General features: G+C 44.1%; 1 protein-coding gene across 2 annotated transcripts in view; it reads left to right on the plus strand.

Moving 5' to 3' along the window:
- Positions 1 to 25,692, plus strand: part of CTPS1 (CTP synthase 1) — a 78,979-nt gene that overhangs the window by 1,700 nt on the left and 51,587 nt on the right. For both annotated transcript variants that reach the window (XM_073666341.1, XM_073666345.1), the window contains exons 2-4: positions 911 to 1,102; positions 16,500 to 16,670; positions 17,024 to 17,124. In XM_073666341.1, the coding sequence (XP_073522442.1) occupies positions 911 to 1,102; positions 16,500 to 16,670; positions 17,024 to 17,124 (464 nt within the window). The remainder of the gene's footprint in view (positions 1 to 910; positions 1,103 to 16,499; positions 16,671 to 17,023; positions 17,125 to 25,692) is intronic.

The following is a 25,692-nucleotide window of genomic DNA, read 5'->3' on the forward strand; positions in this document are numbered from 1 at the left end:
AGTGATAAATTCACTGTAGCACAGATTCATCTCAGCTAAAAGTCTAGACCCTTAGATCAGAAACAGGACAGACATTTATAGGACATTTCATAACTTTCCCAAATTCTTATGAAAAAATATTCCCCACAAACTGCATTGAACTACTGTACCCAATTTATTATATATTTTAGGAGTTGGTCCATTTTATACCGACTCCTCCAAAATGGACTCTGACTCCACGTCCCTGCTGTGTTGCAGATAGGGAAGCTTTTTCATCTGGGTCCCGCAGTTTGGCCTGCAAGAATAATCCCTCTTGTGGCTGTAAGGGTTTTTTCTGCACTAAAATCTGCATGAAATCTGCTGATAACTTTGTTCTAGCAGGTTTAACTGTGTTTTTTGTTGCGTTTTTGCTGCAACTTTTTTTTCACTGTCCTTCTATCTCTATTTAGTAATGCACATAAAATCTTGTGAAAAAAATCAAAAACGCTGCAAATATGCAGCAAAATACGTAGGTGTCTTTTTTGGTGCCTTTTTGCTGCATATTTGTAGCGTTTTTTCATTCCCCCCATTACTTCCTATGGGTGAAAAAATGCTGAAATAAGTGACATGTCACTTCTTTCAGCATTTTTCTAATCACTGAAAATATGCAGCAAACAAAAAGCAACATGTGGGAATAGTGAATTCTGCTTTCTCATACACTTTGCTGGTACTCTTAGACGCAGCTGAAAATTTACATAAAAATCTGCAGCAAATACGCAGCAAAACACGACGTGTGTGCACTTACCCTTGGAGGTCATGCTTGCATCTCCTCCTTTCGTGCAGTAATTGTACACTGACGCACCGTGATGTTCCTACTTTGGTTGTAAGGTTATGAATATTATTGTAAGTAGTCACTACTCCATGCACTGATATCACTTGTTCTTCTGAACAGATTTTCTTCCAGCTTCATTTGACATCATGAAGTACATCCTTGTGACTGGCGGTGTGATATCTGGTATTGGAAAGGGGATCATTGCAAGCAGCATAGGGACCATCCTGAAATCCAGCTCCCTGCATGTCACTTCAATCAAGATTGATCCATACATTAACATTGATGCCGGGACGTTCTCTCCTTATGAACATGGTATGTGGAACAGTTAACACTTGTGACCCATGGTTTGCATCAGACTGCATTTAGGCAAGGCAGCTTATGTGATGACCATAAATTTAAAGGGAATCAGTCACTTTATTCATGCTCCCCAAACCATGAGCAGCTTGAATCAGAGCCTCTCTGCACGATTGCAGCAAGGTATGTTTACTCTGAAAAGTTCTGTAGTTTCAGAGAAAACATAGTATTAAGGTCCTGCTGGGAGAGACTGGCTGAATCCGGTGCGGCTTCTCCCATTCCGGGTGATTCACAAGTCTATTCCGGTGTACACACACGGGGGAGACTTGTTAATCCTGAGAGGCGCAGTCTCATCACACTCATCTAGTCTACACCTGCTGGATCCTTAGGCTATGTTCACACACCATGGTTTTTTATGCAAATTTTCAGCTGTGGTTTGCAATACCAGCAAAGTCTATGAGATTCCAGAATTCTTACTTCACACATCATGTTTTTTTTTTTGTTCAGGATTTTGTGCCACAAAATTTTTGTGTCACTTCTTTCAACTTATAATAATAATTTTTATTTATATAGCGTCAACATATTCCGCAGCACTTTACAATTAAGCAGGGACATGTACATATAATAAATTAAATACAAGGTAAGACAGTTAAATAGTTACATTAGGAGTGAGGTACCTGCTCGCATGCTTACATTCTACAAGGAAATGGGGGGACACAATAGGTGAAAAGTGCTGGTTATTTCAGGTCTGGCAATTATAATAAGTAGGGATTTTCATATAAAGCTGCATGATCCGGTCATCAGCCAGTATGTTTAAGTGCAATACTCAAGTATTGAGTGCAGTTATCGTGTGCATGGAGGGTGTGGAGACGGATGAATAGTAGGGAGCAGATTCTGAATAATATTTAGAAGGAGGGAACAGGGGAAAGTTGGTTTATTGAGTAGTTGAGGTGGTAGGCTTGTTTAAAGAGATGGGTTTTTAAAGCGCGCTTGAAGACATGGGGGCTAGGCCTCAGTCGGATCGTCTGGGGTAGTGCATTCCAGAGAACTGGCTCAGCATGAGAGAAGTCTTGGAGACGGAGGTGCGAGGTTCAGATTATGGGGGATGTTAGTCTTAGGTCATTTGTAGAATGGAAGGCACGTGGAGGGTGATAGACCGAGATGAGAGAGGAGATATAAGGCAGTGCAGAACTGTGGAGAGCTTTGTGGGTGAGAGCAATGAGTTTATATTGGACCCTGTAGCGAATGGGTAACCAGTGTAATGACTGGCACAAGATAGAGGCATCGGTGAAGCGGCTGGACAGAAATACGACCCTGGCTGCCGCATGCAGGACGGATTGGAGAGGAGAAAGTTTGGAAAGAGGGAGACCGATCAGAAGAGAGTTGCAGTAGTCCAGATGAGAGTGAATAACAGCGACAGTAAGAGTTTTAGCAGTCTCAAAGGTGAGAAAAGGTCGGATTCTGGAGATGTTTTTAAGATGCAGGTGACAAGAGCTAGTGAGTGATCGGATATGGGGAGTAAAGGAAAGGTTAGTGTCGAATATGACCCCAAGGCAGCGGGCATGCTGCTTGGGGGTTATGGTTGAACCCTCTGAGGTAATTTCTTTGTTGGGTAGAGTTAGGTTAGTAGAGGGGAGAAACGCAAGAAGTTCAGTTTTGGAGAGATTCAGTTTAAAATAGAGGGAGGACATGATATTAGAGACAGCAGACAGACATTCCTTGGTATGTTGTATTAGGGTAGGGGTGATGTCAGGGAAGAGGAGTATAATTGGGTGTCATCAGCATAGAGGTGATACTGGAACCCAAATCTGCTGATAGGAAGTAATGGGTGATGAAAAAAATGCATCAAAAACGCGGGTAACTTTTTTTCAGCACAGTGTTTCAGCTTTTTTTTCCAGTGTTTTTTCAGCCATTGGAAGTAATGGGTAGTGAAGAAACACCTAGTGTGAACATAGCTATCAGGTTTTGCTGCATTTTTAGTGAAAATAAGCAAGTACAGCAGCATGTGAACCCATTTGTTTTTGTGATTTTACCATCTTGTCTTGGTCACTGAGATGGTAGTTTGTATTAGTACAGTGTAATTAAAGTAGTGATGTGTACAGTTAAAACATTAGCTGAGCTACGTGTGAGATTGAACAATACAGGTGCTTCTCACTAAATTAGAATATCATCAAAAAGTAAATTTTTCAGTTCTTCAATACGAAAAGTGAAACTCATGTATTATAGAATCATTACAAACAAGTGATCTATTTCAAGTGTTTATTTCTGTTATTGATGATTATGGCTTAGAGCCAATGAAAATGCAAAACTTATCTCAGTAAATTAGAATACTTTTTAACAGCTTGAAAAATGTTTTTAAAATCCAAAATGTTGGCCTACTGAAATGTATGTTCAGTAAATGCACTCAATACTTGGTCGGGGCTCCTTTTGCATCAATTACAGCATCAATGCGGCGTGGCATGGAGGCGATCAGCTTGTGGCACTGCTGAGGTGTTATGGAAGCCCAGGTTGCTTTGATAGCAGCCTTCAGCTTGTCGGCATTGTTGGGTCTGGTGTCTCTCATCTTCCTCTTGATAATACCCCATAGATTGTCTATGGGGTTAAGGTCAGGCGAGTTTGCTGGCCAATCAAGCACAGTGATACTGTTGTTTTTAAACCGGGTATTGGTACTTTTGGCAGTGTGGACAGGTGCCAAGCAGGGCTGTGGATTCACTGTCACTTTCCGGCGCCTGCACAATAGAACCCTGCAGCGCAGTGCACGGAGAGACCGGGCCGGGATGAAGCAAAGCGCTCTGTGAGCTGCGCTTTGCGCATGCCCAGGAAGTCAGGAAGCACTGTGCACATCACAGGGCAGGGGAGGTGGGGGGGGGATGGGATATGGTAACTAAGCATGTAGGTGGGGATTTTGGGGAATAAACAGTTAGGCGGGGATTTCTTGGTGTCTGGGGGATGCCAAGCCTGTGGAAAAAGAGGTGATGAAAACACTTTTCTCTGCAATCAAACCTCTACTATGGGCCCTACAGGTATGTGTAGATTTACTTTTCTATAACCTGTATGCCCATAGTAGAGGTCTGATATCTCCCAGAGGGTGACAGATTCCCATTAATATGCTTGGATACAGCACTCTGTTCACAGACAGCTTCTTTAGCAATGACCTTATGTGGCTTACTCTCCTTGTGGATGTGTGTCAATGACTGCCTTCTGGACATCTGTTAAGTCAGCAGTCTTCCCCATGATTGTGGAACCTACTGAAGCAGACTAAGGGACCTTTTTAAACGCTCAGGAAGCCTTTGCAGGTGTTTTTTGTTAATTATTCTAATTTACTGAGATAATGATTTTTGTGTTTTCATTGGCTGTAAGCCATAATCAACATTAAAAGAAATAAACACTTGAAATAGATCACTGTGTTTGTAATGACTCTACATAATGAGTTTCACTTTTTGTATTGAAGAACTGAAATTAACTTTTTGATGATATACTAATTTTGTGAGAAGCTCCTGTACCTGTGGCCCAGGCAGGTGTGAAATTGAACAATGCCATGAGCAATTCAATGGCAGACCCCATAGTGTGAAAGTAAATAGTGTCATACAAACTCAATGCACTGCCAGTGTCTTAGATAAACTATTCCGGAACAGTTCACCTTCCCCACTGTACATTTGAAATTCTGGTTAATATGGTTTCACATATGTCTTGCATTGGTGACCTGTGTTCATGCTTCTGTGTGGGAAGAAAAGCTGAACTTTGGCTCTGTTCACACATCGTGTTTTGTGTCTAAACCAGAATGAGACTATTTTCTGTGTGTTTCTGCTTTTCCTTGGCAGGGAAAAGGCATGCATTTTTACATGCTTTTTTCTTTTACGCTTCTTTTTAAGCGTTTTTGTACATCCATGAATAATTTTGGAGCTAAATATAGTTATTTGGTGAGACATTGCTTAAACCTTGGATTACCATCAGAACTGGGGTGAGTATATTGGTTAATTTGAATGAATGATTAAAGAATGTGTCTGTTGTAATTCAAATAAAGTGTTTACAATTTGTGTGTTTAATTTTTTACTTTACTTTAACCCCTTACTGGCCTGAGGCGTATTAGTTCACCCCAGGCCATCACCCCTGGTTCAGCACGGGCTCCGGCGCTGAGCCCGCACTGAACCGGGCACATGTCAGCTGATTCTTACAGCTGACATGTGCCCGCAACAGCCGCATGTGGAATCGCGATCCACCTGCGGCTGTTAACCAGTGAAATGCCGCTGTCAATCTCTGACAGCGGTATTTAACAGAGCCACGCTGGACGCGCGTCACTTACCCCGCCCATCGGTGACCCCGTCACTTGATTGCGGGTCACTGATGGGTGGGCATGACAACCCTGTGTCTGCAGCAGACCCCAGTGGTTGTCATGTAAAGACCGCTATGAGCGCCACCTAGTGGTCGGCGCTCATAGTACAGGAGCATTTCTGCTGCATAGAGGTGATCTGTTCATCACCTCCATGCAGCAGAGGCAACCAGCCAGTTGCTGCTTCTAGTCTCCTATGGAGACTATAGAAGCAAGCAAAAAGTGTAAAAAAAAAAAAAAAAGTTCAAAATAAAATAATAAAAAATAAACCCCACATACACATATTTGGGCGATTCTGAACGCGGCGATACCAATCTATCAATATAAAAAAAATAATTAATCTGATCGGTAAACGGCGTAACGAGAAAAAAATTCTAAACGCCAGAATTACGTTTTTTTGGTCGCCGCAACATTGCAATAACGGGTGATCAAAACATCGTATCTACCCCTAAATGGTATCAATAAAAACGGCTGCCCGGCGCACAAAAAATAAGCCCTCACCCGGTTACGGGTCTCGGAAAATGGCGCCCTTTTTTTATTTTTTTTTTAAGCAAAATTTGGATTTTTTTATCACCACTTAAATAAAAAAGAACCTATACATGTTTGGTGTCTATGAACTCGCAATGACCTGGAGAATAATGGCAGGTCAGTTTTAGCATCCAGTGAACGTGAAAAGGAAAAAAACAAACAAACTGGAATTGCATTTTTTTTGCAATTTCACCGCACTTGGAATTTTTTTTCTCGTTTTCCAGCACACGATATGGTAAAACTAGTAATGGCGTTTAAAAGTACAACTCGTCCCGCAAAAAATAAAAACGATATGGCTCTGGGAACAAGGGGAGCAAAAAACAAAAATACAAAAAACGGAAAATCCCAAGGTCGTAAAGGGGTTAATTAAGTTTGGTCATGAAAAGGTCATAACCAAACATAAGAGCTAGGTGTCAGCTAGTCCCATTCAACCAATCTTCATTAGCATTTCTATTCGCGTAATTTGTGCGGCTGCTGTGAGCTGCTATTTTTAGCCTGGAAGGTGCCATTATGCAAACATGGTCCCTGGCCATTAATAACATCTCACAGGTTTGTTAGCCACTACGTTCCCACTGATCAGCACTCAGCAGCGCTTTGGACACAGCTTATTTTTGCTGTAATGCCGCACTTTTGTTGTCAGTAAATGAGAATCCACCGCATATGATGACACTTCAGTCGGTCAAAATCTGGAGCAGGGACTGGCTTCTCCGCTACAGAAATTGACATGCTGCGAGTGAGTTTGGGCACATGTCCACGATCAGGAGCCGCTGCATGTTTATACAGCGTCAAACCCGCAGCGTCCAGATATTACAGCATAGTGGATGGGATCTCTAGAAAACCCATGTCCACTATGCGTGCATCACAGGCTGCGAATCACCCATGGACAATGACATGCGGCACGTCTTTCAGGACTGCAGCATGTCAAATTCTCGTGCGGAGTCGCTAGTCTCCAACAGAAATTTGACCACTAGAAAGTATTGAATGCGGTAAATCCACATGGTTCAGTGAACACATGTGGATTTACCTGCATTCAATAGAATGCAACGTTTTGGATGCCGCAAATAATATGCGTCCAAAGCGCTGCTACGTCTGGATCGTCGGCACAGAGCCCAAAATTTAAAAAAAAAAAAAAAAAAAAGGCTTTGGCTCCCGCGTCATTTTTATAACAAGCAGATGGAAAGCCGACCGCTGGGGGCTGATATTAGTAGCCGGGGAAGGGGTCATTAGCCAACAATGTTCCCTGGCTATTAATATCAGTCCACAGCTGTTTGTTTAGCCTTTACTGGCTAGATTACAGAGGGACCCCAGATAAATATTGACGTAGGGTCCCCCTATAAAATCTTACCAGCAAAGGCTAATCTATACAGCGGCTGGCTGATATTAATAGCCAGAAACGGGGCCATGAATACTAACCCCCTCCCTCTGCTCTTCCCACTGCCCTGTAGTGGTGGAGAGAGGGGTAATGGGGTTGGGGTTCTGGCTGATATTAATAACCAGAGAAGGGGCCATGGATACTAGTCCCCTCCCTCTGCTCTTCCCACTGCCCTGTAGTTGTGGAGAGAGGGGTAATGAGGCTGGGGTTCACGTCAGCATGGTATTGGCGGTTGACGTGAAGCCCAGGTTAGTAATGGAGGACGGCTATAAGACGCCCTCGTTACTAACCGCGTAGTAAAATGGTCACTGCTTTTTCAATAAAAGACACGGCCGGAATAAAGTATTTTAATGAAATGAAAAACACACGGTTCTACAATTTTTTTTTTTTTTAATTACACGCCTCTGCAAAGCCCTCGATCTCCTGAAAAAAGCGTAAAATAAAAAACAACCATATTCCTCACCTGTCCGCCATCAACGACACAGTCCATGTATCACCGAGTGTCCCACGACTATTCGTGTCACTTCTCCAGCAGTGACATCAGCCATCACTGATATCACTGCTGTAAAATACAGCAATGTGTACTGACGGGTGTAAAATCATCCCTATCAGTATACATGCTGCAGGAGGTCACTGGGGTTGATCAGCTGATCAGCCCCGGTGGGCTTATGATCGGCTGAGCTGTCACGTGGCCGTCGGCTGAGCTGTCACGTGGCCGTCGGCTGAGCTGTCACGGCAGCGCAGGACATGAAGGTCACGTGACCATTATTATTATAATTTATTATTATAGCACCATTTATTCCATGGCGCCTTACATGTGACAAAGGGGTATACATAGCGAAAACAATTACAATAATCTTGAACAAAACAAGCTGGCGACTGGTACAGGAGGAGCGAAGACCCTGCCCACAAGGGCTCACAGTCTACAAGGGATGGGTGAGAATACAGTAGGTGAGGGTAGGGCTGGTCGTGCAGCTGTATGGTGGAGCTGTGGTTACTGCAGGTTGTACGCTTGTCGGAAGAGGTAGGTCTTCAGGTTCCTTTTGAAGGTTTCCACAGTAGGAGAGAGTTTGATATGTTGGGGTAGAGCGTTCCAGAGTAGGGGGGATGCACGTGAGAAATCTTGTATGCAATTGTGGGAAGAGCAGATAAGAGGGCAGTAGCACAGGAGATCTTGTGAGGATCGGAGGTTGCGTGCGGGTATGTATCGGGAGACTAGGTCAGAGATATATGGAGGAGACGGGTTGTGAATGGCTTTGTATGCCATGCTTAGGGTTTTGAACTGCAGTCTCTGGGTAATGGGGAGCCAGTGAAGAGATTGACAGAGAGGAGAGGCTGGGAAATAGCGGGGGACAGGTGGATTAGTCGGGCAGTGGAGTTTAGGATAGATTGGAGGGGTGCGAGAGTGTTGGAAGGGAGGCCACAGAGCAGGAGGTTGCAGTAGTCGAGTCAGGAGATGATGAGGGCATGCACTAGTGTTTTTGCAGATTCATGGTTGAGGAATGTGCTGATCCGGGAGATATTTTAACGTTGGAGTCAGCAGGAAGTGGAAAGGGCTTGGATATGTGGTTTGAAGGAGAGATTAGAGTCCAGGGTTACCCCAAGGCAGTGAGCTTGCGGGACTGGGGAGAGTGGATAGCCATTGACGTTGATAGGTCAGTTGGGGGGGGGTTGCGTGAGATCGCGGAAAGATGATGAATTCTGTTTTATCCATGTTAAGTTCTAGAAATCTAGCAGAGAAGAAGGATGAGATAGCAGACAGACATAGTGGGATTTTGGTTAGTAGGGAGGAGATATCGGTTCCAGAGAGGTAGATCTGTGTGTCATTGGCATAGAGGTGATACTGAAAGCCATGAGACTCTGAGCTGTCCAAGGCCTAAGGTGTAGATGGAGAAGATCAGGGGTCCTAGATCTGAACCTTGGGTAACACCGACAGATAGGGGGCGAGATGAGGTGGTGTGTGAGTGGGAGACACTGAATGTCCGGTCTGTTAGGTATGAGGGAATCCAGGATAGGGCCAAGTCTGTGATGCCGAGAGATGAGAGTCTGTAGTAAGAGGAAATGATCCAATGTGTCGAAGGCAGATGACTGGTCCAGGAGGAGGAGGACAGAGTAGTGTCGCTTGGATTTGGCAGTTAGTAGGTCGTTGGTGACTTTAGGCTGTCGAAGAGGGAGCAGGAGGAGAGGTGGGAGAACAGTTCAGAATGGACGTGTTGTTCTCTTAATTTTGAGGCATAGGGGAGAAATGATATGGGGCGATATCTAATCGGAGAGAAAGGGTCAAGGGAGGGCTTTTTGAGGATGGGTGTGATTGAGGCATGTTTGAAGCATGAGGGGAAGATGCCAGTTGTTAGTGACAGGTTGAAAGGTGAGTTTTTGTTGGGATGAAGATAGTGGTAAGGTTTGGGATGAGGTAGGACAGGATTGGGTCAAGTTTGCAGGTGGTGAATATTGATTTGGAGAGTAAAGAGGAAAGTTGATCTTCTGTAATGGTAGAGAAGGTGGTTTTGGAGGAGGAGGGTTGAGTGGATAAGATTTGGGGCTGTGGCGACTGTAGGCAAATGCTTTTGTCTGGTGTCAATCTTTTGCTTGAACAATGAGGCAAAGTCTTTGGCTGAAATAAGAGGAGAGGGAGGAGGCACTGGGGGGGCGGAGGAGAGAATTGAAGGTGTTGAATAGTTATTTGGGATTGTGAGACAGGATATGAGAGATGAGAAGTATGTTTGTTTTGCTGCAGTGAGTGTGGACTTGAAGGTAGTGAGGGACTGTTTGAATGCGATGAAGTGTTCATTGGAGTGGGACCTTTTCAATCTACGCTCACCAACCCTGGAGGCCCTAACTCTTTGGTTAGGCTGGTGTGCCAGGGTTGCCTGTTGATTGTGCAAGCTTTGGTATGTGTGAGGGGGCGACCGAATTGACAGCTGCAGCTGTTGTGGTGTTGTATAAAGTAGCAGCAACGTCTGCATTGTGTAAGGAACTAATGTCTGTAAGAGGGAGAAGGGATTCAGAGAGTGAGTGTAGGTCAAGGTGTTTAAGATTTCTGCGAGGGTGTGCAAGTTTGTGGAGTGGGGATTGAGAACCTGGAGAGGAGAGGGTAGAGAATGTAAGTAGGTTGTGGTCAGAAAGAGGGAGGGGTGAGTTAGAGAGGTTAGACAGGGAGCAAAGGCGGGTGAAGATGAGGTCCAGAGTGTGGCCATCTTTGTGAGTGGTTCTATGGTTGCAGAAGACCATTGAGTAAGGCCAAAGGAGGAAGTGAGGGATAGAAGCTTACAGGCTGCTGAGAGGGAAGTGTCAATGGGGATGTTGAAGTCGCCCATGAGGATAGTGGGGTGTCAGCGGAAAGGAAATGAAGTAGCCAGGTGGTGAAGTGGTCAAAGAAGGTGGTGGCTGACCCTGAATGACTGTAAATGACAGCCGGTTGGAGGAGGAGTAGATGCGCACACAGTGCAGTGGGATTTGAGTGAAGGAGCAGTTATCTGATAGGAGGAAACCTACTTCTCCACCATGCTTGCCATTGGAGCGGGGGATGTGGGAAAGGTGGAATCCACCTTACGAAAGTGCAGCAGGAGAGGCCGTGTCGGAGGGGGTTTCAGTGATGCCGAGGAAGGAAAGCTTGTTAGTGATGAAGAGATCGTGAATGTAGGAAAGGTTGTTGCAGATGGAGCGAGCGTTCCATAGAGATCCTGTTAAAGGGACTGTGGAAGCGGGGGCTGGCCGGATGGGTATAAGGTTAGAAGGGTTGCGAGAGTTTGTGATAGATCGTGGAAAGGAGGAAGTGACTGTGGGGATGTGGGGAGATATCGCAGGCAGTGAGGAGGAGCAGAGAAAGTGTTAGTAGGTGGGAGCAGGAGAGGGCATGAGGTGGCTGTCTGTTTTGAGACACAGGATAGAATGTTGGGGAATAGTTCTGTGGAGGAGAAGAGATGAAGAGTTCCTTACTAGGTGTAGGGATTAGAGGGGGAGTTAGTAGAAAGTAAAGGACTATAGGGGTGAGAGTGAAAACAAACAGAAACATTGTTTACTGTGACTTAGTATTCAGTTACGTTCAGTTCCCTTCAGGTTCAATTCAGGAATATTTCATTTCTTACACATAAGCAATGGATACAGACTTAAGTCTAACAGGCTCCTAGTTCACAATATATTTGCTACAGAATGCATTTAGCTGTGAACCAGAGGTGAGTGGTCTGTACTCATCTTGACTAGCTGATTAAGGCTGAGCCACATGCTGGATATTCAAAGGCCTAGTAAACAGTCATAAATAAGAGTGGGGGGTAGTAGTTGTTAGTTGAAAAAGGTACCATTAGTAGATGGGAGCAGGGAGGTAGAGAGACCATCAGGACATGCGATGACGTCACCGCTCAGCTGATGGTCACGTGACCATCAGCTGATCTGTGACGTCAGCGCAGGTCCTGTAAGTACTGCCGGCCACTGGGAGGAGAAGGTCGCTGCTGCGGGCCGCTGGATAGGTGAGTATAGAGATTTATTTCTAACTTTTATTTATTTATTTTTACCACTCGTGGTAGCCGGGATGAAGAGGAGACTACTTCTCCTACCATCCACTGAATTTAATTGAAATGCAGCAAATCCACATTTATCTGCGGGTTTGCTGCGATTCAATGTAACTCAAAGGCCGCAAATTCGCAGCGTGATCGTGCTGGAAATGGTCATGCTGCGTTTTGCAGGGCAATGCGAATTTTGTGTTAATTAACACATCATGTGCACAGCACATCTGAGTTCGCAAAGCTTTGCATGGCAGACCGATTAACAAGCGTGTGAACTTAACCTGATATTTTTTATTTTTTTTTCACTGAACTTTATGTACATGCATAACAGAGACAAAAGGACAGTGAAAAAAATTCAGAAGAAACACACCAAAAAAAGCAAGAAAAAGGCAACAAAAATCTTGAACAACCTCTAGGCAAGAGATAAGGTTTTGCTGCAGAAAATGAAAGCTGAAGAAAACATGATGTGTGAACATAGCCTTAGGCTGCGTGCTCACGTTGCGGATTACAAGCGTTTTTGATGCGGATTTTCCGCAGCGTAAACGCTTGTAAAACGCTAGGTAATCCGGTCCCCATGGTCCCCAATGAGAATCCGCAAGTTCTATGCCCATGCTGCGGATTTTTCCGCAGCGTTTATGCTGCGTTCAAAAATCCGCAGCATGTTCATTAATTTTGCGTTTCCACAAGCGGAATTGCCTTATACAATGCATGAAAAAACGCAAGGCAATTCCGCATGTCGAAAACGCGCGATAAACGCTTGCGGAATTCCGCATGCGTTTATCCGGGAGAGGACATGCGGAAATGAAGCAGAAATTTTCTGCTTCATTTCTGCAACGTGGGCACATAGCCTTAAAGTCAGGATGATGGGATCTCATCCTATGTAATGGGGAAAGAGCTAGTAACTGTTTTTTGCGCATACACGGTCTTTGTTCTCAGCTGCACATGTCCTGTTCATGTACATGTACTACTGAGACTGATTATTTAAGCAAGCTTTTTACTACTTGCTGGGTGATCAGCAGCCTGCTTACACTGCCTGATTATTGGGAAATCCTAGGAACATCATTCACAGTAGTTGGCAAGTGTAAATGTACCTTAAATTACTTAAAAGCATTTTAGGATTTCTTCAATGGAAATGATTCAAGGCATAGGTCACTTAAGGGTGCCTGTGCACAGGGGTTTGTGCCATTGGATGAAACCCAGTAAGTGCCTTGCAACTTTATTGAAGAAACCTTAATATGGAGACAGCCACCTTACCGTTTCCAGCCATAATTGTTTCATCATTTAGCCTTTGGATATAAACCAAAGCAATGTACATGAATGACATCTGTGTGCCCTTCCTTATCATAACACATACACAAGGTATTATCTGCCTAAAAGGACAGTCTCTGAAAGATACCTCTGCTTAAAGGAGAGAGCCAAAGAAGGGACTTTGCAAACATGGCTCCTGTGCATGGCATAATATATTGGGCACGTGTCTTATCCCATGTCATGATTTGTGTGCATGTATACCAGTAAGTTTGCCACAATAGTTGTTGGCATACATAGTGTTCTCCATGTTTGTTTCAGGTTCTAATTGAATTGTACATTTTGTAGTTAATTTCTAACTAGTCTCCAAGGCACAACATGACAGCTGTAAGACTCTAATACAGCATATTCCGGTAACTGTGGGACATATCTGTGGAGGCATTCGTTTTCAGTAATGGACCGACGTCTGGCTCCATGTGAGCTACAACGAACAAGCTCTCGCATATGACAACTTCCCATTTTATCTAGAAAAAAGCTAGGTCTGCATATACAAAGCCACTCTGCAGCTGTGTAATTGCTCTCGCTGCCCCCTACAGGTCTGGAGCTGTGTGCCAATGAATCTCCACAGTTACCTCACTGACCTAAGTTGTGGCTATAAATCGCTTCATTTGCCTCAAAGACCACATAACTGATCTCGGTCGATCTCCTGAGGTGTTATAGTTCTCAGGATGCGACCATACTGCCTCATAGTATTTAGGGCAAACGCTGTGCTTTCTCTCTTTTTTGCTTTGTGGTGTTTTAAACAGCGCTGCTTTGTTTTTAATACTGCCTGATATTTGGCTTTGACAACTTTGTTATAGTCATGTGCGGATTACATGCAATTTTGATGCGTTCCCCACAAGAAAACGTACTATTAACGCAGGTGCGTTTTTTACCTTCAGATTTTCTGCATCTAATGCAAGTCTATGGGAAAATCCACACACAAAACTCTGCGTACCCGCAAGATAGATTAACGAGTTGCGGATTCGAAACACGCACTGCAGGTCAGATTACGATGAGTTAAAAAAAATCACAGTGGGCATGAGATTTCTATAAACCCCAGCCACTTTGCTGGTACGGTAAAACCCCACGCTTTTGAGACAGCAAAAATAAGCAGCGTTAAAAACACATCATGGGCACACAGCATTAGGCCTCGTTCAGATGTCAGTATTTTTCACCTATGAAAAAAAAATTATTACCGGTTGTCATCGGTGTTTTTCATATATGGACATATAAATGACAAAGCTTCTCCCATATTTCTGCTATGTGAAGCATGGACAGTGCATGGATGCCATCCGCATGCTGGCCACGTTTTTTACATCCATAGACTTGTTTTGGCATTTTTCATCCTAGCTGCCAGAAGAAAATGGGCATGTGTAGAGCACTATAGACTTGACTATAATGGGTCCATGAAAAATCTAGGTAGTCTTAAAGGAAACCTGTCCCCAGGCATAAACTATGCCTATCACCTTTTTAGATTATGAGAATGATTATCCTTCAACTCCTTTATATCCTCAGAGGTGCCCCTGTATACCTCAGAAAGTGTTTTATACTGGTGCCGCTCTGCATGTAAATTGTCTGGTCTGATGGGTGTTCCCAAATTGTGATCAGCGCCGCCTCTTCTAACTGCATGTAAGTGAATGACGTCTCTGTCATCCATGTGGAGCCAGAAGTCTCGCGCCTGCGCAGTGCGATCACTGGCTGTTCAGTAGGGAACAGTGATGGGCAGCTCTCCAGCTCCACTGCACAGGAGCGAGACGTCGGGGACCGAGCCGCACGCTGCACTGGTAATAGGCATGTTCCCGGCAGCTAATAAGTGTTTTTCTCTGAAATACCACAGATTTTCAGACACACTTACATGGCTGATCGCACTGCCCGTAGCTGATACATGGTGCTCACGGTTTGGGCAGTATGCATCATCTGTCAGGTTCTCTTTAATCCGCCGCGTACAGGTGCACAAATGTGCCATGTGGCCAATATACCAACCTATACATACACTATGCAATTAATGACTGCATGAACTCCGCTATATACAATCTGTTAGAAAAATCTAAAGGTGCTTTTACACCTAATGGCCAACGGCACTAAACTGCTGATCAGCAACTTGTTTGATCACCGATACACGTATACACAGGCTGACCTCATTTCAGATGCATGCTGAATGACTAGTGATTGCTCAGTGTACAAAGGCTGCCATTGTTTTCAGCAGCGTGAGCCCTGGTTACACAGAACGATGTGCTGCCGAGCATGATCATCTTTTATGCAGCACAAAAGATCATTTCACCCAACAAACGAGCATTTTTGTTATTTACGCTGCACGATTATCGTGAAACTAGCATTCATAGGATAATCTCATTCACAATAATCTTCCAGGGTAAATTCACCTAGAGACTGGGGTCTGAACAGAAGCATAGCTTTCCCAGGAATTAAAAAAAAAAATAAAAAATTCTGCTCTAGCTGGAAATACATCTGTATGTGAAGCTGCCTAAAATGCTTGCATTGAACATTAATGAAAGCAATCCCTTTATTCAGACTGCAGTTAGGAGGCAGCCACCTGTACCCATCAGCCGTTGCAAGATGGCTGTTTCCTGAAGCAAACATACTGAGCGCTCCTTATGCCACAACATAATAAGTAGAAGAAAAGGTAACATGTTAGACATTTTTTCCTGTACAGATAACATTATTAATGTATCAAAAAAGTTCCACAAACATATTTTTATATTAAAGGGAACTTGTCATGTCCACTATAGGAAGAGTGGCTACAGTGAGAAAATACATTTATATTCTCCCTCTATGCAAATTACCTCTTCAGAGAGGAAGAGGACTTGAACTCCATAGCGCCACCTATAGGAAGTAGCAATCCTAATAATCACTATCGACCCTTTAACGAGTCGTGCAACATGACTTGGGGTAAAAGCCAAATCAGAATCTCAGATTGCAGACATGGTGTTTCGGGCTGTTGGCCCTCGTCAGTGCAAAGTATGAGAACTGATTTGGCTAGATGAGCGGCTCTGGACTGAGGTGTAAGGGGTAAGGTTTCTCCTTGTGGAGAGTGACATACAAACTCTGGCATGCCAAGGTAAGGAGGCTTAAGAGCCGTGCAATGCTCCTCTGGGAGATTTAATATGCAAATTGCCTCTTCAGAGAGCGCCGATTCTGCAATTTACGGAATAATACATGTGGATAGGATTTTATAAACCCCATCCAAATGTAGTAAAATAAAATATGCACAGAAAAATGGTGCGTTGCAGAATTCCTGGAACATGCCAGTTTTGTGGAATTGCATTGGATTTGCAGCAAGATCCAAGGACCATGAAAACATGGATTCTGCCCTGTTACATATAATATTTGCTGTAGAATTGCTGTTGATGCCTGTCATGTTGTCTTTGTTTTATGTAGGGGAAGTGTTTGTCCTTGATGATGGCGGCGAAGTGGACTTAGACCTCGGAAACTATGAGCGTTTCCTGGACATCCGACTTACGAAAGACAACAATTTAACCACTGGAAAGATTTACCAGTCTGTCATTAACAAAGAAAGAAAAGGAGACTATCTGGGGAAAACTGTGCAAGGTGAAAGAATGAAATGAGTTCTGTTTGGGACTACAGTGCGGTGTAGTTGAGGATTGGCAAATGTTTCTATCTTCGGTTGTGTGCAGCCAGCAGAAGTGATTTCCTATAGCTCCCAGCACTGGCATATTCTAGTGCTGCTTCTGTGCATAGATGGACTGACATCTCTAATGAGCGTCTCTCCCACATGAAGACTACACAGTAAAGGGACTCCTGTGGGCCATGTGTCTGCTGCTGCCTTCCATGGCTGACAAGCTAGCTAATGTTTGTGTCCTCGGAGAAGAAACATTGATTGTTTGAGTGCATCATATTGTAGATGATGGCCAGTATTTTTGACATGTTGTGTTTATTTGCAGTGGTTCCTCACATCACAGATGCTATCCAGGAGTGGGTGATGCGACAGGCCTTGATTCCTGTAGATGAGGATGGCGCGGAACCAGAAGTCTGTGTAATTGAGGTACAAAGGTTTTTCTTGTCACTTTGCTACCTCTTCAGTCTGCGACTCCATCTCTTACACAATGTATATTCCTGGATCTGTCTTGTTAAAATGACTCTCTCACTTGGGGATTTATTTACGTGGCAAGTGAATTTACAGCATTTTGTTAGTCTGTAGTGAGTGGAGACATTTACTGATTGCTGACTGTCGGTCACTTCCTAGTATGTGGTGATTAGGAACCATTTCAGGCCTTATGTGTGTTTTTTTTTTTTTTTTTTTTTAATAAAACATGGTGGAGTAAAATCATAAAGGTAAGGCTTTCGCCCATACATGTGTGTATGGGCGAAAGCCTTACCTTTATGGTTCTTCTCTATCATGGTTATACTGTGGAGTAAAAAAGTGTTTGCCCCCTTCCTGATTTCGTATTCTTTTTCCTTTTTGTCACATCAAAATGTTTAAGATCACAAAACAATATGAAATAATTGACAAAGATAACAAAAGTAAACACCAAATTCAGTTTTTAAATGAAGCTCTTTATTAAGGGAAAAAAATCCAGACCTACAGGGCCCTGTGCAAAAGAGTGATTTCCCCCTAAGCCTAATAACTGTTTGGACCACCCTTGGCAGCAACAACTGCAATCAAGAGTTTGTGATAGCTGGCAATGAGTCTTTTACAATGCTCTGGAGGAATTCTGGCTCACTCATCTTTGCAGAATTGTTGTCACTCCGCCACATTGGACGGTTTCGAGCATGAACCGCCTTTTTAAGGTCATGCCACAGCATCTCAATCAGATTAAGGTCAGGACTTTGACTAGGCCACTCCAAAGTCTTAATTTTGTTTTTCTTAATCCATTCAAAGGTGGACTTGCTGGTGTGTTTTGGATCATAGTCCTGCTGAATAATCCAAGTGCGCTTCAACTTGAGGTTATGAACAGATGGCCAGACATTCTCCTTCAGGATTTTTTGTTAGACAGCTGAATTCATGGTTCCCTTTACCACAGCAAGTCTTCCAGGTCCGGAAGCAGCAAAACAGCCCCAGACCATCACACTAGCACCACCAAATTTTACTGTTCGTGTGATGATCCTTTTCTGAAATGCTGTGTTACTTCTACTCCAGATGTAATGGGACATACACCTTCCAAAAAGTTCAGCTTTTGTCTCATCAGTCCACAGAGTATTTTCCCAAAAGTGTTGGTGATCATCAAGATGATTTGTGCCAAAACTGAGACGAGTCTTTGTTTTTTGCTCAGCAGTGGTTTTCGGCTTGGAACTCTGCCATGCATGCCATTTTTGCCCAGTCTTTCTTAAGGTGAAGTCATGAACACTGACCTTAACTGAGGCCTGCATTTGTTTAAATTTTGTTGTGGGTTTTTTTGTGACCTCTTGGATGAGTTGTTGCTGCGTTCTTGGGGTAATTTTGGTTGACCGGCCACTCCTGGGAAGGTTCACCACTGTTCCATGTTTTTGCCATTTGTGGATAATGGCTCTCACTGGTTTGCTGGAGTCCCCAAGCTTTGGAAATGGCTTTTTTCCAGACTGATAGATCTAAATTACTTTGTTTCTCATTTGTTCCTGAATTTCTTTGGTTTGCAGCATGATGTCTAGCTTTTGAGGATCTTTTAGTCTACTTCACTTTGTCAGGCAGGTCCGATTCAAGTGATTTTTTTTTGATTGAGAACAGGTATGGCAGTAATCAGGCCTGTGTGTGGCTAGGGAAATTGAACTCTGCTTCCCAAAGATGTGATAAACCACAGTTAATTTATGTTTTAAGGGGGAGGAGGGGCGGCAATCATTTTTTCACACAGGGCCCTGTAGGTTTAGATTTCTTTTTCCCTTATTAATAAAGACCTTCATTTAAAAACTGCATTCTGTATTTACTTGTGTTATCTTCGTCTAATATTTACATTTGTTTTGTGATCTGAAACATTTAAGTGTGACAAACATGCAAAAGAATAAGAAATCAGGAAGGGGCAATCACTTTTTCACACAAAGAAGTAAATAAATATATAAATCTGTATATCTACATATAATATTTTTTTTTGTCTTGGGATGGTCGCTTTACAGCTTACAACCCCTCAAACTTTAAAAAGCTGTTTGCCAAACAGGGGTACACGGTGGCTCAGTGGTTAGCACTGTTGCTTTGCAGCGCTGGGGTCCACCAAGGACAACATCTGCAAGGAGTTTGTATGTTCTCCCCGTGTTTGTGTGGGTTTCCTCTGGGTTCTCTGGTTTCCTCCCACGTCCAAAGTCATACTGATAGAATTTAGATTATGAGCCCCGATGGGGATAGTGATGATAATGTCTGTAAAGCGCAGTGGAATTAATGGGGCTATATAAGTGAGTAAAATAGATATGTATGGAGCAATTGCTCATCAGAGAGAGAGATATCTCTTGGGTTTAGATATTGTTTTTTCCTAAGCTTTGACAGGAGCCACATAACTTATCATATTTTTCCGACTATAAGACACCTCGGACCATAAGACACACCTAGGTTTTAGAGAAGGAAAATAGAATAAAAAATTAAAACAAAATATGTGGTCATGATGCCCTGTTATGGGGGAGGGGGTTTGCTGCTGACACTGTTATAGGGGTAATGTCCCCCATCCAGGTATATATGGCGCCCATTCTCATCCTGGTATACAATGTTCTCCAGTCTGGTATACATGGCACCCCCATCCCCAGCCTGATATTCATGACACCCCACATTCCCATCACGCTACACACACAAAAAAAATAAAAGGATTCTACTTCCCTTCCTTCACTCTGTTCCAGTGCTACGTCCTGTTCTTCTGCCAGCAGCTGATCTCACCGTGTCAGCCGCGCATGACGTCACTGCCATGTGCCCTCAGATGCCGAGATCAGCTGCTGGAATTGTCACTGCTCCCCACACCCGAACTATAGATGTGAGGAGCAGTGACTACTCACTCTACTTAATAGCGCACACACTATCAACCCAGCCACTGCTCCTCCAGCGGCCGAGCGATCACGCATGCTCGCTATTAAAGCGAATTCTCTTTAGTAACGGGCACATTGGATCACCGAGCTGCTGCAGGAAGCCAGCGACTTGGCCGACAGTGTGCGCTATTAAGGAGAGTGAATATTCAGTGCTCCACACGCCCATGAGTGTGGGGAGCAGTGAATATTCATTTTCTTTTTAACAGCTGGCACATGCAAGAGCTGCAGCCGCCGCTCCTGCCTCCTGTGCCCCGCTGCTGCCGCTTTTCCCTCCCATACACATTCACAGCAACAAGTATATATTTGGACTATAAGATACCCCCCCCCCCCCTAGTTTCCTACAAAATGTTGGAGGAAAAAAGTGCATCTTATAGTCCAAAAAATACGGTATGCCTGAACTCTACCCTCTGGAAACCAGGATTCAGGCGTATGACTGGGCCATTGACTATAAGGCCACGTTCACACGTTCAGTATTTGGTCAGTATTTTACATCAGTATTTGTAAGCCGAAACCTGGAGTGGAAAAGTCAGAGGAAAAGTATAATAGAAACACGTCACCACTTCTGTACTTACAGTTATATGAAAAAGTTTGGGCACCCCTATTAATCTTAAGCTTAATGTTTTATAAAAATTGGTGTTTTTGCAACAGCTATTTCAGTTTGATATATGTAATAACTGTTGGACACAGTAATGTTTCTGCCTTGAAATGAGATTTATTGAACTAACAGAAAATGTGCAATCTGCATTCAAACTAAATTTGACAGGTGCATAAGTATGGGCACCTCACCAGAAAAGTGACATTAATGTTTAGTAGATCCTCCTTTTGCAAAAATAACAGCCTCTAGTCGCTTCCTGTAGCTTTTAATGAGTTCCTGGATCCTGGATGAAGGTATTTTTGACCATTCCTCTTTACAAAACAATTCCAGTTCAGTTAAGTTTGATGGTCGCCGAGCATGGACAGCCCTCTTCAAATGATCCCACAGATGTTCAATGATATTCAGGTATGGGGACTGGGATGGCCATTCCAGAACATTGTAATTGTTCCTCTGCATGAATGCCTGAGTAGATTTGGAGCGGTGTTTTGGATCATTGTCTTGCTGAAAGATCCATCCCCTGCGTAACTTCAACTTTGTCACTGATTCTTGAACATTATTGTCAAGAATCTGCTGATACTGAGTGGAATCCATGCGTCCCTCAACTTTAACAAGATTCCCGGAGCCGGCATTGGCCACACAGCCCCAAAGCATGATGGAACCTCCACCAAATTTTCTGTGGGTAGCAAGTGTTTTTCTTGGAATGCTGTGTTTTTTTGTCGCCATGCATAACGCCTTTTTGTATGACCAAACAACTCAATCTTGATTTCATCAGTCCACAGGACCTTCTTCCAAAAAGAAATTGGCTTCTCCAAATGTGCTTTTGCATACCTCAGCCGACTCTGTTTGTGGCGTGCTTGCAGAAACGGCTTCTTTCGCATCACTCTCCCATACAGCTTCTCCTTGTGCAAAGTGCGTAGTATAGTTGACCGATGCACAGTGACACCATCTGCATCAAGTTGATGCTGCATCTCTCTGGAGGTGGTCTGAGGATTGTCCTTGACTGATCTCACCATTCTTCTTCTCTGCCTTTCTGATGTTTTTCTTGGCTTGCCACTTCTGGCCTTAACAAGAACTGTCCCTGTGTTCTTCCATTTCCTTACTATGTTCCTCACAGTGGAAGCTGACAGGTTAAATCTCTGAGATAGCTTTTTGTATCCTTCCCCTGAACAACTATGTTGAATAATCTTTGTTTTCAGATCATTTGACAGTTGTTTTGAGGAGCCCATGATGCCACTCTTCAGAGGAGATTCAAACAGGAGAACAACTTGCAAGTGGCCACTTTAAGTAGCTTTTCTCATGATTGCATACACCTGGCTATGAAGTTCAAAGCTCAATGAGGTTACAAAACCAAAAAAAGTGCTTTAGTAAGTCAGTAAAAAGTAGGTAGGAGTCTTTAAAACAAGAAAATGATAAGGGTGCCCATACTTATGCACCTGTCAAATTTTGTTTGAATGCAGTTTGCACATTTTCTGTTAGTACAATAAACCTCATTTCAAGGCAGAAACATTACTGTCCAACAGTTATTACATATATCAAACTGAAATAGCTGTTGCAAAAACACCAATTTTTTATAAAACATTAAGCTTAAGATTAATAGGGGTGCCCAAACTTTTTCATATAACTGTATCACCCACTCCTGGTTTTGGCTGACAAATACTGAGTTTAAAACTGACCAAACACTCAACGTGTGCAGGTGGCCTAATGGTGCAGACAATCAACGTGTGCTCCGTTGTGCATCATTTGGGATGTATACACCTATTGGAGTTCGACAGCGTGACGTAGTCTACTATGTCACGGTAACTCCGTCTGCATCGTTATAGTCTATGTCCCCATCCCCATGTGTTAACAGAAGGATTGGTAGTCCAAAATCGGACATGCTGGATTCTTCTCTCCCGGACATGAACTTGCAGATGCCAGTTGGGAGGAATTAGTGTCAGGCAAACCCGTCAATAATTAGTGGGTCTAATGTACATGGGGAACAAATCTGTAACCTGGTTTTTGTTGCCCTATTTGTTGTGTTACTAGGCTACTTGCTGCTGTTTTTATGCAATCTGCTGCAGATCTAGCAGTTCTCTGAATGTTGAGCTGTGTTTGACCCCTCACTCCATTGATTGACAGCTTTTTGTGTACACTGTGCATAGCATAGAAAGAAAGCTTCCAATCTAATGGGTGCATACAGAGGACTACCAGACAGCATCTTTACTAGTCCTCTAGTGGTCTGCTGATAAAACAGGGATTTCCAGTACGTCCCCATGACAGCACCATATGAGGAGTAATCCCATATTCTGTGTAGGGACAGGAAGCACAAGAGGTTAAAAGCCCTCCCACCCCCAACCTCCTCGGTGTTTTTCCTGTCCCTACACAGGACAGGGAGTACAGGAGGAGCGCTGGTGTAGGAGCACTGGTGCGAAGATGGATAAAACTCAGGGGACCCCGGGTGATCGGGGGGGCCGCGGCTCTCTCCTTCCTGCCGCCAAGTGGGTCCTGGGACGATACTTCCTGTCTGGAGTCCCTCAGCCCTCCGGTGTGCTGGAGCCTCCGGGTGTCGCTTCCCCATCGCCGGGGCTCTCGGCGTCCTGCTCTGGGCGGGTCCGGCTTCCCCTGGCTCCAGGACCGCCTGGCGTTGAAACCGGAAGTTCGGGATGACTACTTCAGGTGACGGTCGCGCAGGAAATTCAAACCACGGTTCAACCAGACGCCAGGGAGCAGGGAAAAAAATGACAGGACGACCATGTAAAGTATAAGAAGGGGGGCTGGGGAGCATCAAAGGCAGGCTTACAGCTTGGGCACCCCTGACAGCAAAATGGCAGAAATGTCTCACCCTGATACCCTCCCTGGATCGCCCCACAGTCATGTAAGTGTACCATTACCTTTTTTATATGGTTAATGGAGCTTACTCTTACCAGGCCCTCCATATTTTTCTGGGCAATTACCACCTCCTTCTGAGAAAAAGAAGGATACAAGGAAAAATGCCACAGTAAAATCCAAGAGGTGCCTAGATTGTAACATCAGACTTCCCGACTCATATACAAAACGGCTATGTGCTGAATGTAGAGCCTCCATGCTAAAGGAGGAGCACGGGGCTTTTTTAAACGAGATGCGTAGTATAATCAAAGAAAGAGGTTCAGGCTTCTATTACGTCTCTGCAGCCTGCAGGTTCAGGATGTCCAGGGACCCAAAAGACCCAGAGAAGATATAGCACCATCTTCTGAGGGTGAAATCGACACATCTGGCGACTCTGACAGTGAGACCATTAGTCCACCTCAGGGTGGGGAACGGAAAAGATATATGTTCCACTCAGATGGTATGGATATTCTTCTACGAGCAGTCTGAAACACCATGCAGGTAGAGGAAATGGAGAAGAGCAGTAACATTCAGGATGATATGTTTGGTGGTCTTAGAACCCAGAGATCCATGGTTTTTCCTGTTAATGCTCATGTGAAGGACATGATACTAGAGGAATGGGAGGATGTGGAGAAGAGACTGACCACGATACTTCCGCGCCCGACTATCTTTTGACCCAGAGGACACCAATGTGTCGGACACTATTCCTAAAATTGACGTCCCGGTGGCTAAGGTGGTCAAGAAAACCTTTATCCCCTTCGAAGACTCATCAGGACTTAAAGATCCTATGGATAGGCAGGCGGATGGACTTTTGAAAAAAGCCTGGGAAGCTTCAGTGGCAATTATTAAATCTAATGTCGCTGCTACATCTATTGCCAGATCCATGAGAGTCTGGCTAGAAGAGCTAGAGAGTCACCTACGAGATGGCACCCCGAGGGAAACTCTCCTTCAATCATTGCCCCTATTAAAAATTTTATGGCCGACGCTTCAGCGGAATCGGTCAGATTTGCGGACAGAAATAATTAGCTTTCCAACTCAGCCCGTAGAGCTGTTTGGTTAAAAACATGGTCTGGAGATACAGCTTCTAAGAACAAACTGTGCTCCATTCCATTTTCAGGGCTCAGAGTATTCAGACCTGTACTAGATGACATTCTAGAAAAAGCGTCTGATAAAAAGAAGGGCTTCCCTGAGGAAAAAAAGGAGCAGCCCTTTCGTAAACCTTTCCCCTCCTGTAAATATAACACGCAGAAAAAAGAGGGGTCCACAAGCTGGAGTTTTAATAAGGGGAACAAAGATAAAAAATACCAGCCCAGCACTAGTTCCCGTCCAAAACGACAATGACTGTCAGAGTAGGGACACGATTAAAGTTTTTCAGAAACAGTTGGCATCGGGAAACTCAAAATCCCTGGATACTAACAACTATAGCGCAGGGTTACAGGATAGAATTTTCTCAAAATCCCCCTCAAAAATTCCACCTGACGAGAGGTTCCCCTGCCTCTTTCCCGTCTGCAGGCAGACATAGAGAAGCTGCTACATCAGAGGGTTATTGTACCAGTTCCAGAACACGAACAACATCGGGGCCATTACTCCTCTCTGTTTTCAATAAAGAATCAGTCAGGGGAGTTCCGTACAATTATCAACCTGAAACCCCTAAACCGATGGGTCCGCTACAAAAAATTCCGCATGGAATCCGTAAGATCAGCCATCCCTCTAACAGACACGGATGCAGTAATGTGCACCCTGGACCTCAGGGATGCATACTACCACCTGCTAATACATTCCTCAAGTCAGCAATATCTGAGGTTTTCACTACCATCAGGCAGTCAGATTCTACACTACCAGTTCCGATGTCTTCCCTTTGGCCTGTCATCTGCTCCCAGAATCTTTACAAAGATCATGCAGAGGTGGTGGCCTATATCCGACTCAGGGATATTACCATCATTCCGTACTTGGACGACTTCCTGTTGGTGGCAGGATCTCCTCTAGGTATGACACAACATCTGGAATTTGTCCTACGGACATTAACCAGCCTGGGTTTGATTGTGAACAAAGAAAAATCCAATCTTGTCCCAAGTACATCACACATCTTCCTGGGAGTCCATCTCGACTCCCGAATATGACTGTCTTGTCTCCCGGAAGACAAGATGCTCTCAATTCCACAAAGGATTCGTTCTTTTGCAAGAGAGAAGGAACCTT

This window comes from Phyllobates terribilis, unplaced genomic scaffold (genome assembly GCF_046119375.1).
Source record: "Phyllobates terribilis strain yellow unplaced genomic scaffold, ASM4611937v1 Scaffold_2__4_contigs__length_985480577, whole genome shotgun sequence".
NCBI classification, from domain to species: Eukaryota; Metazoa; Chordata; class Amphibia; order Anura; family Dendrobatidae; genus Phyllobates; species Phyllobates terribilis.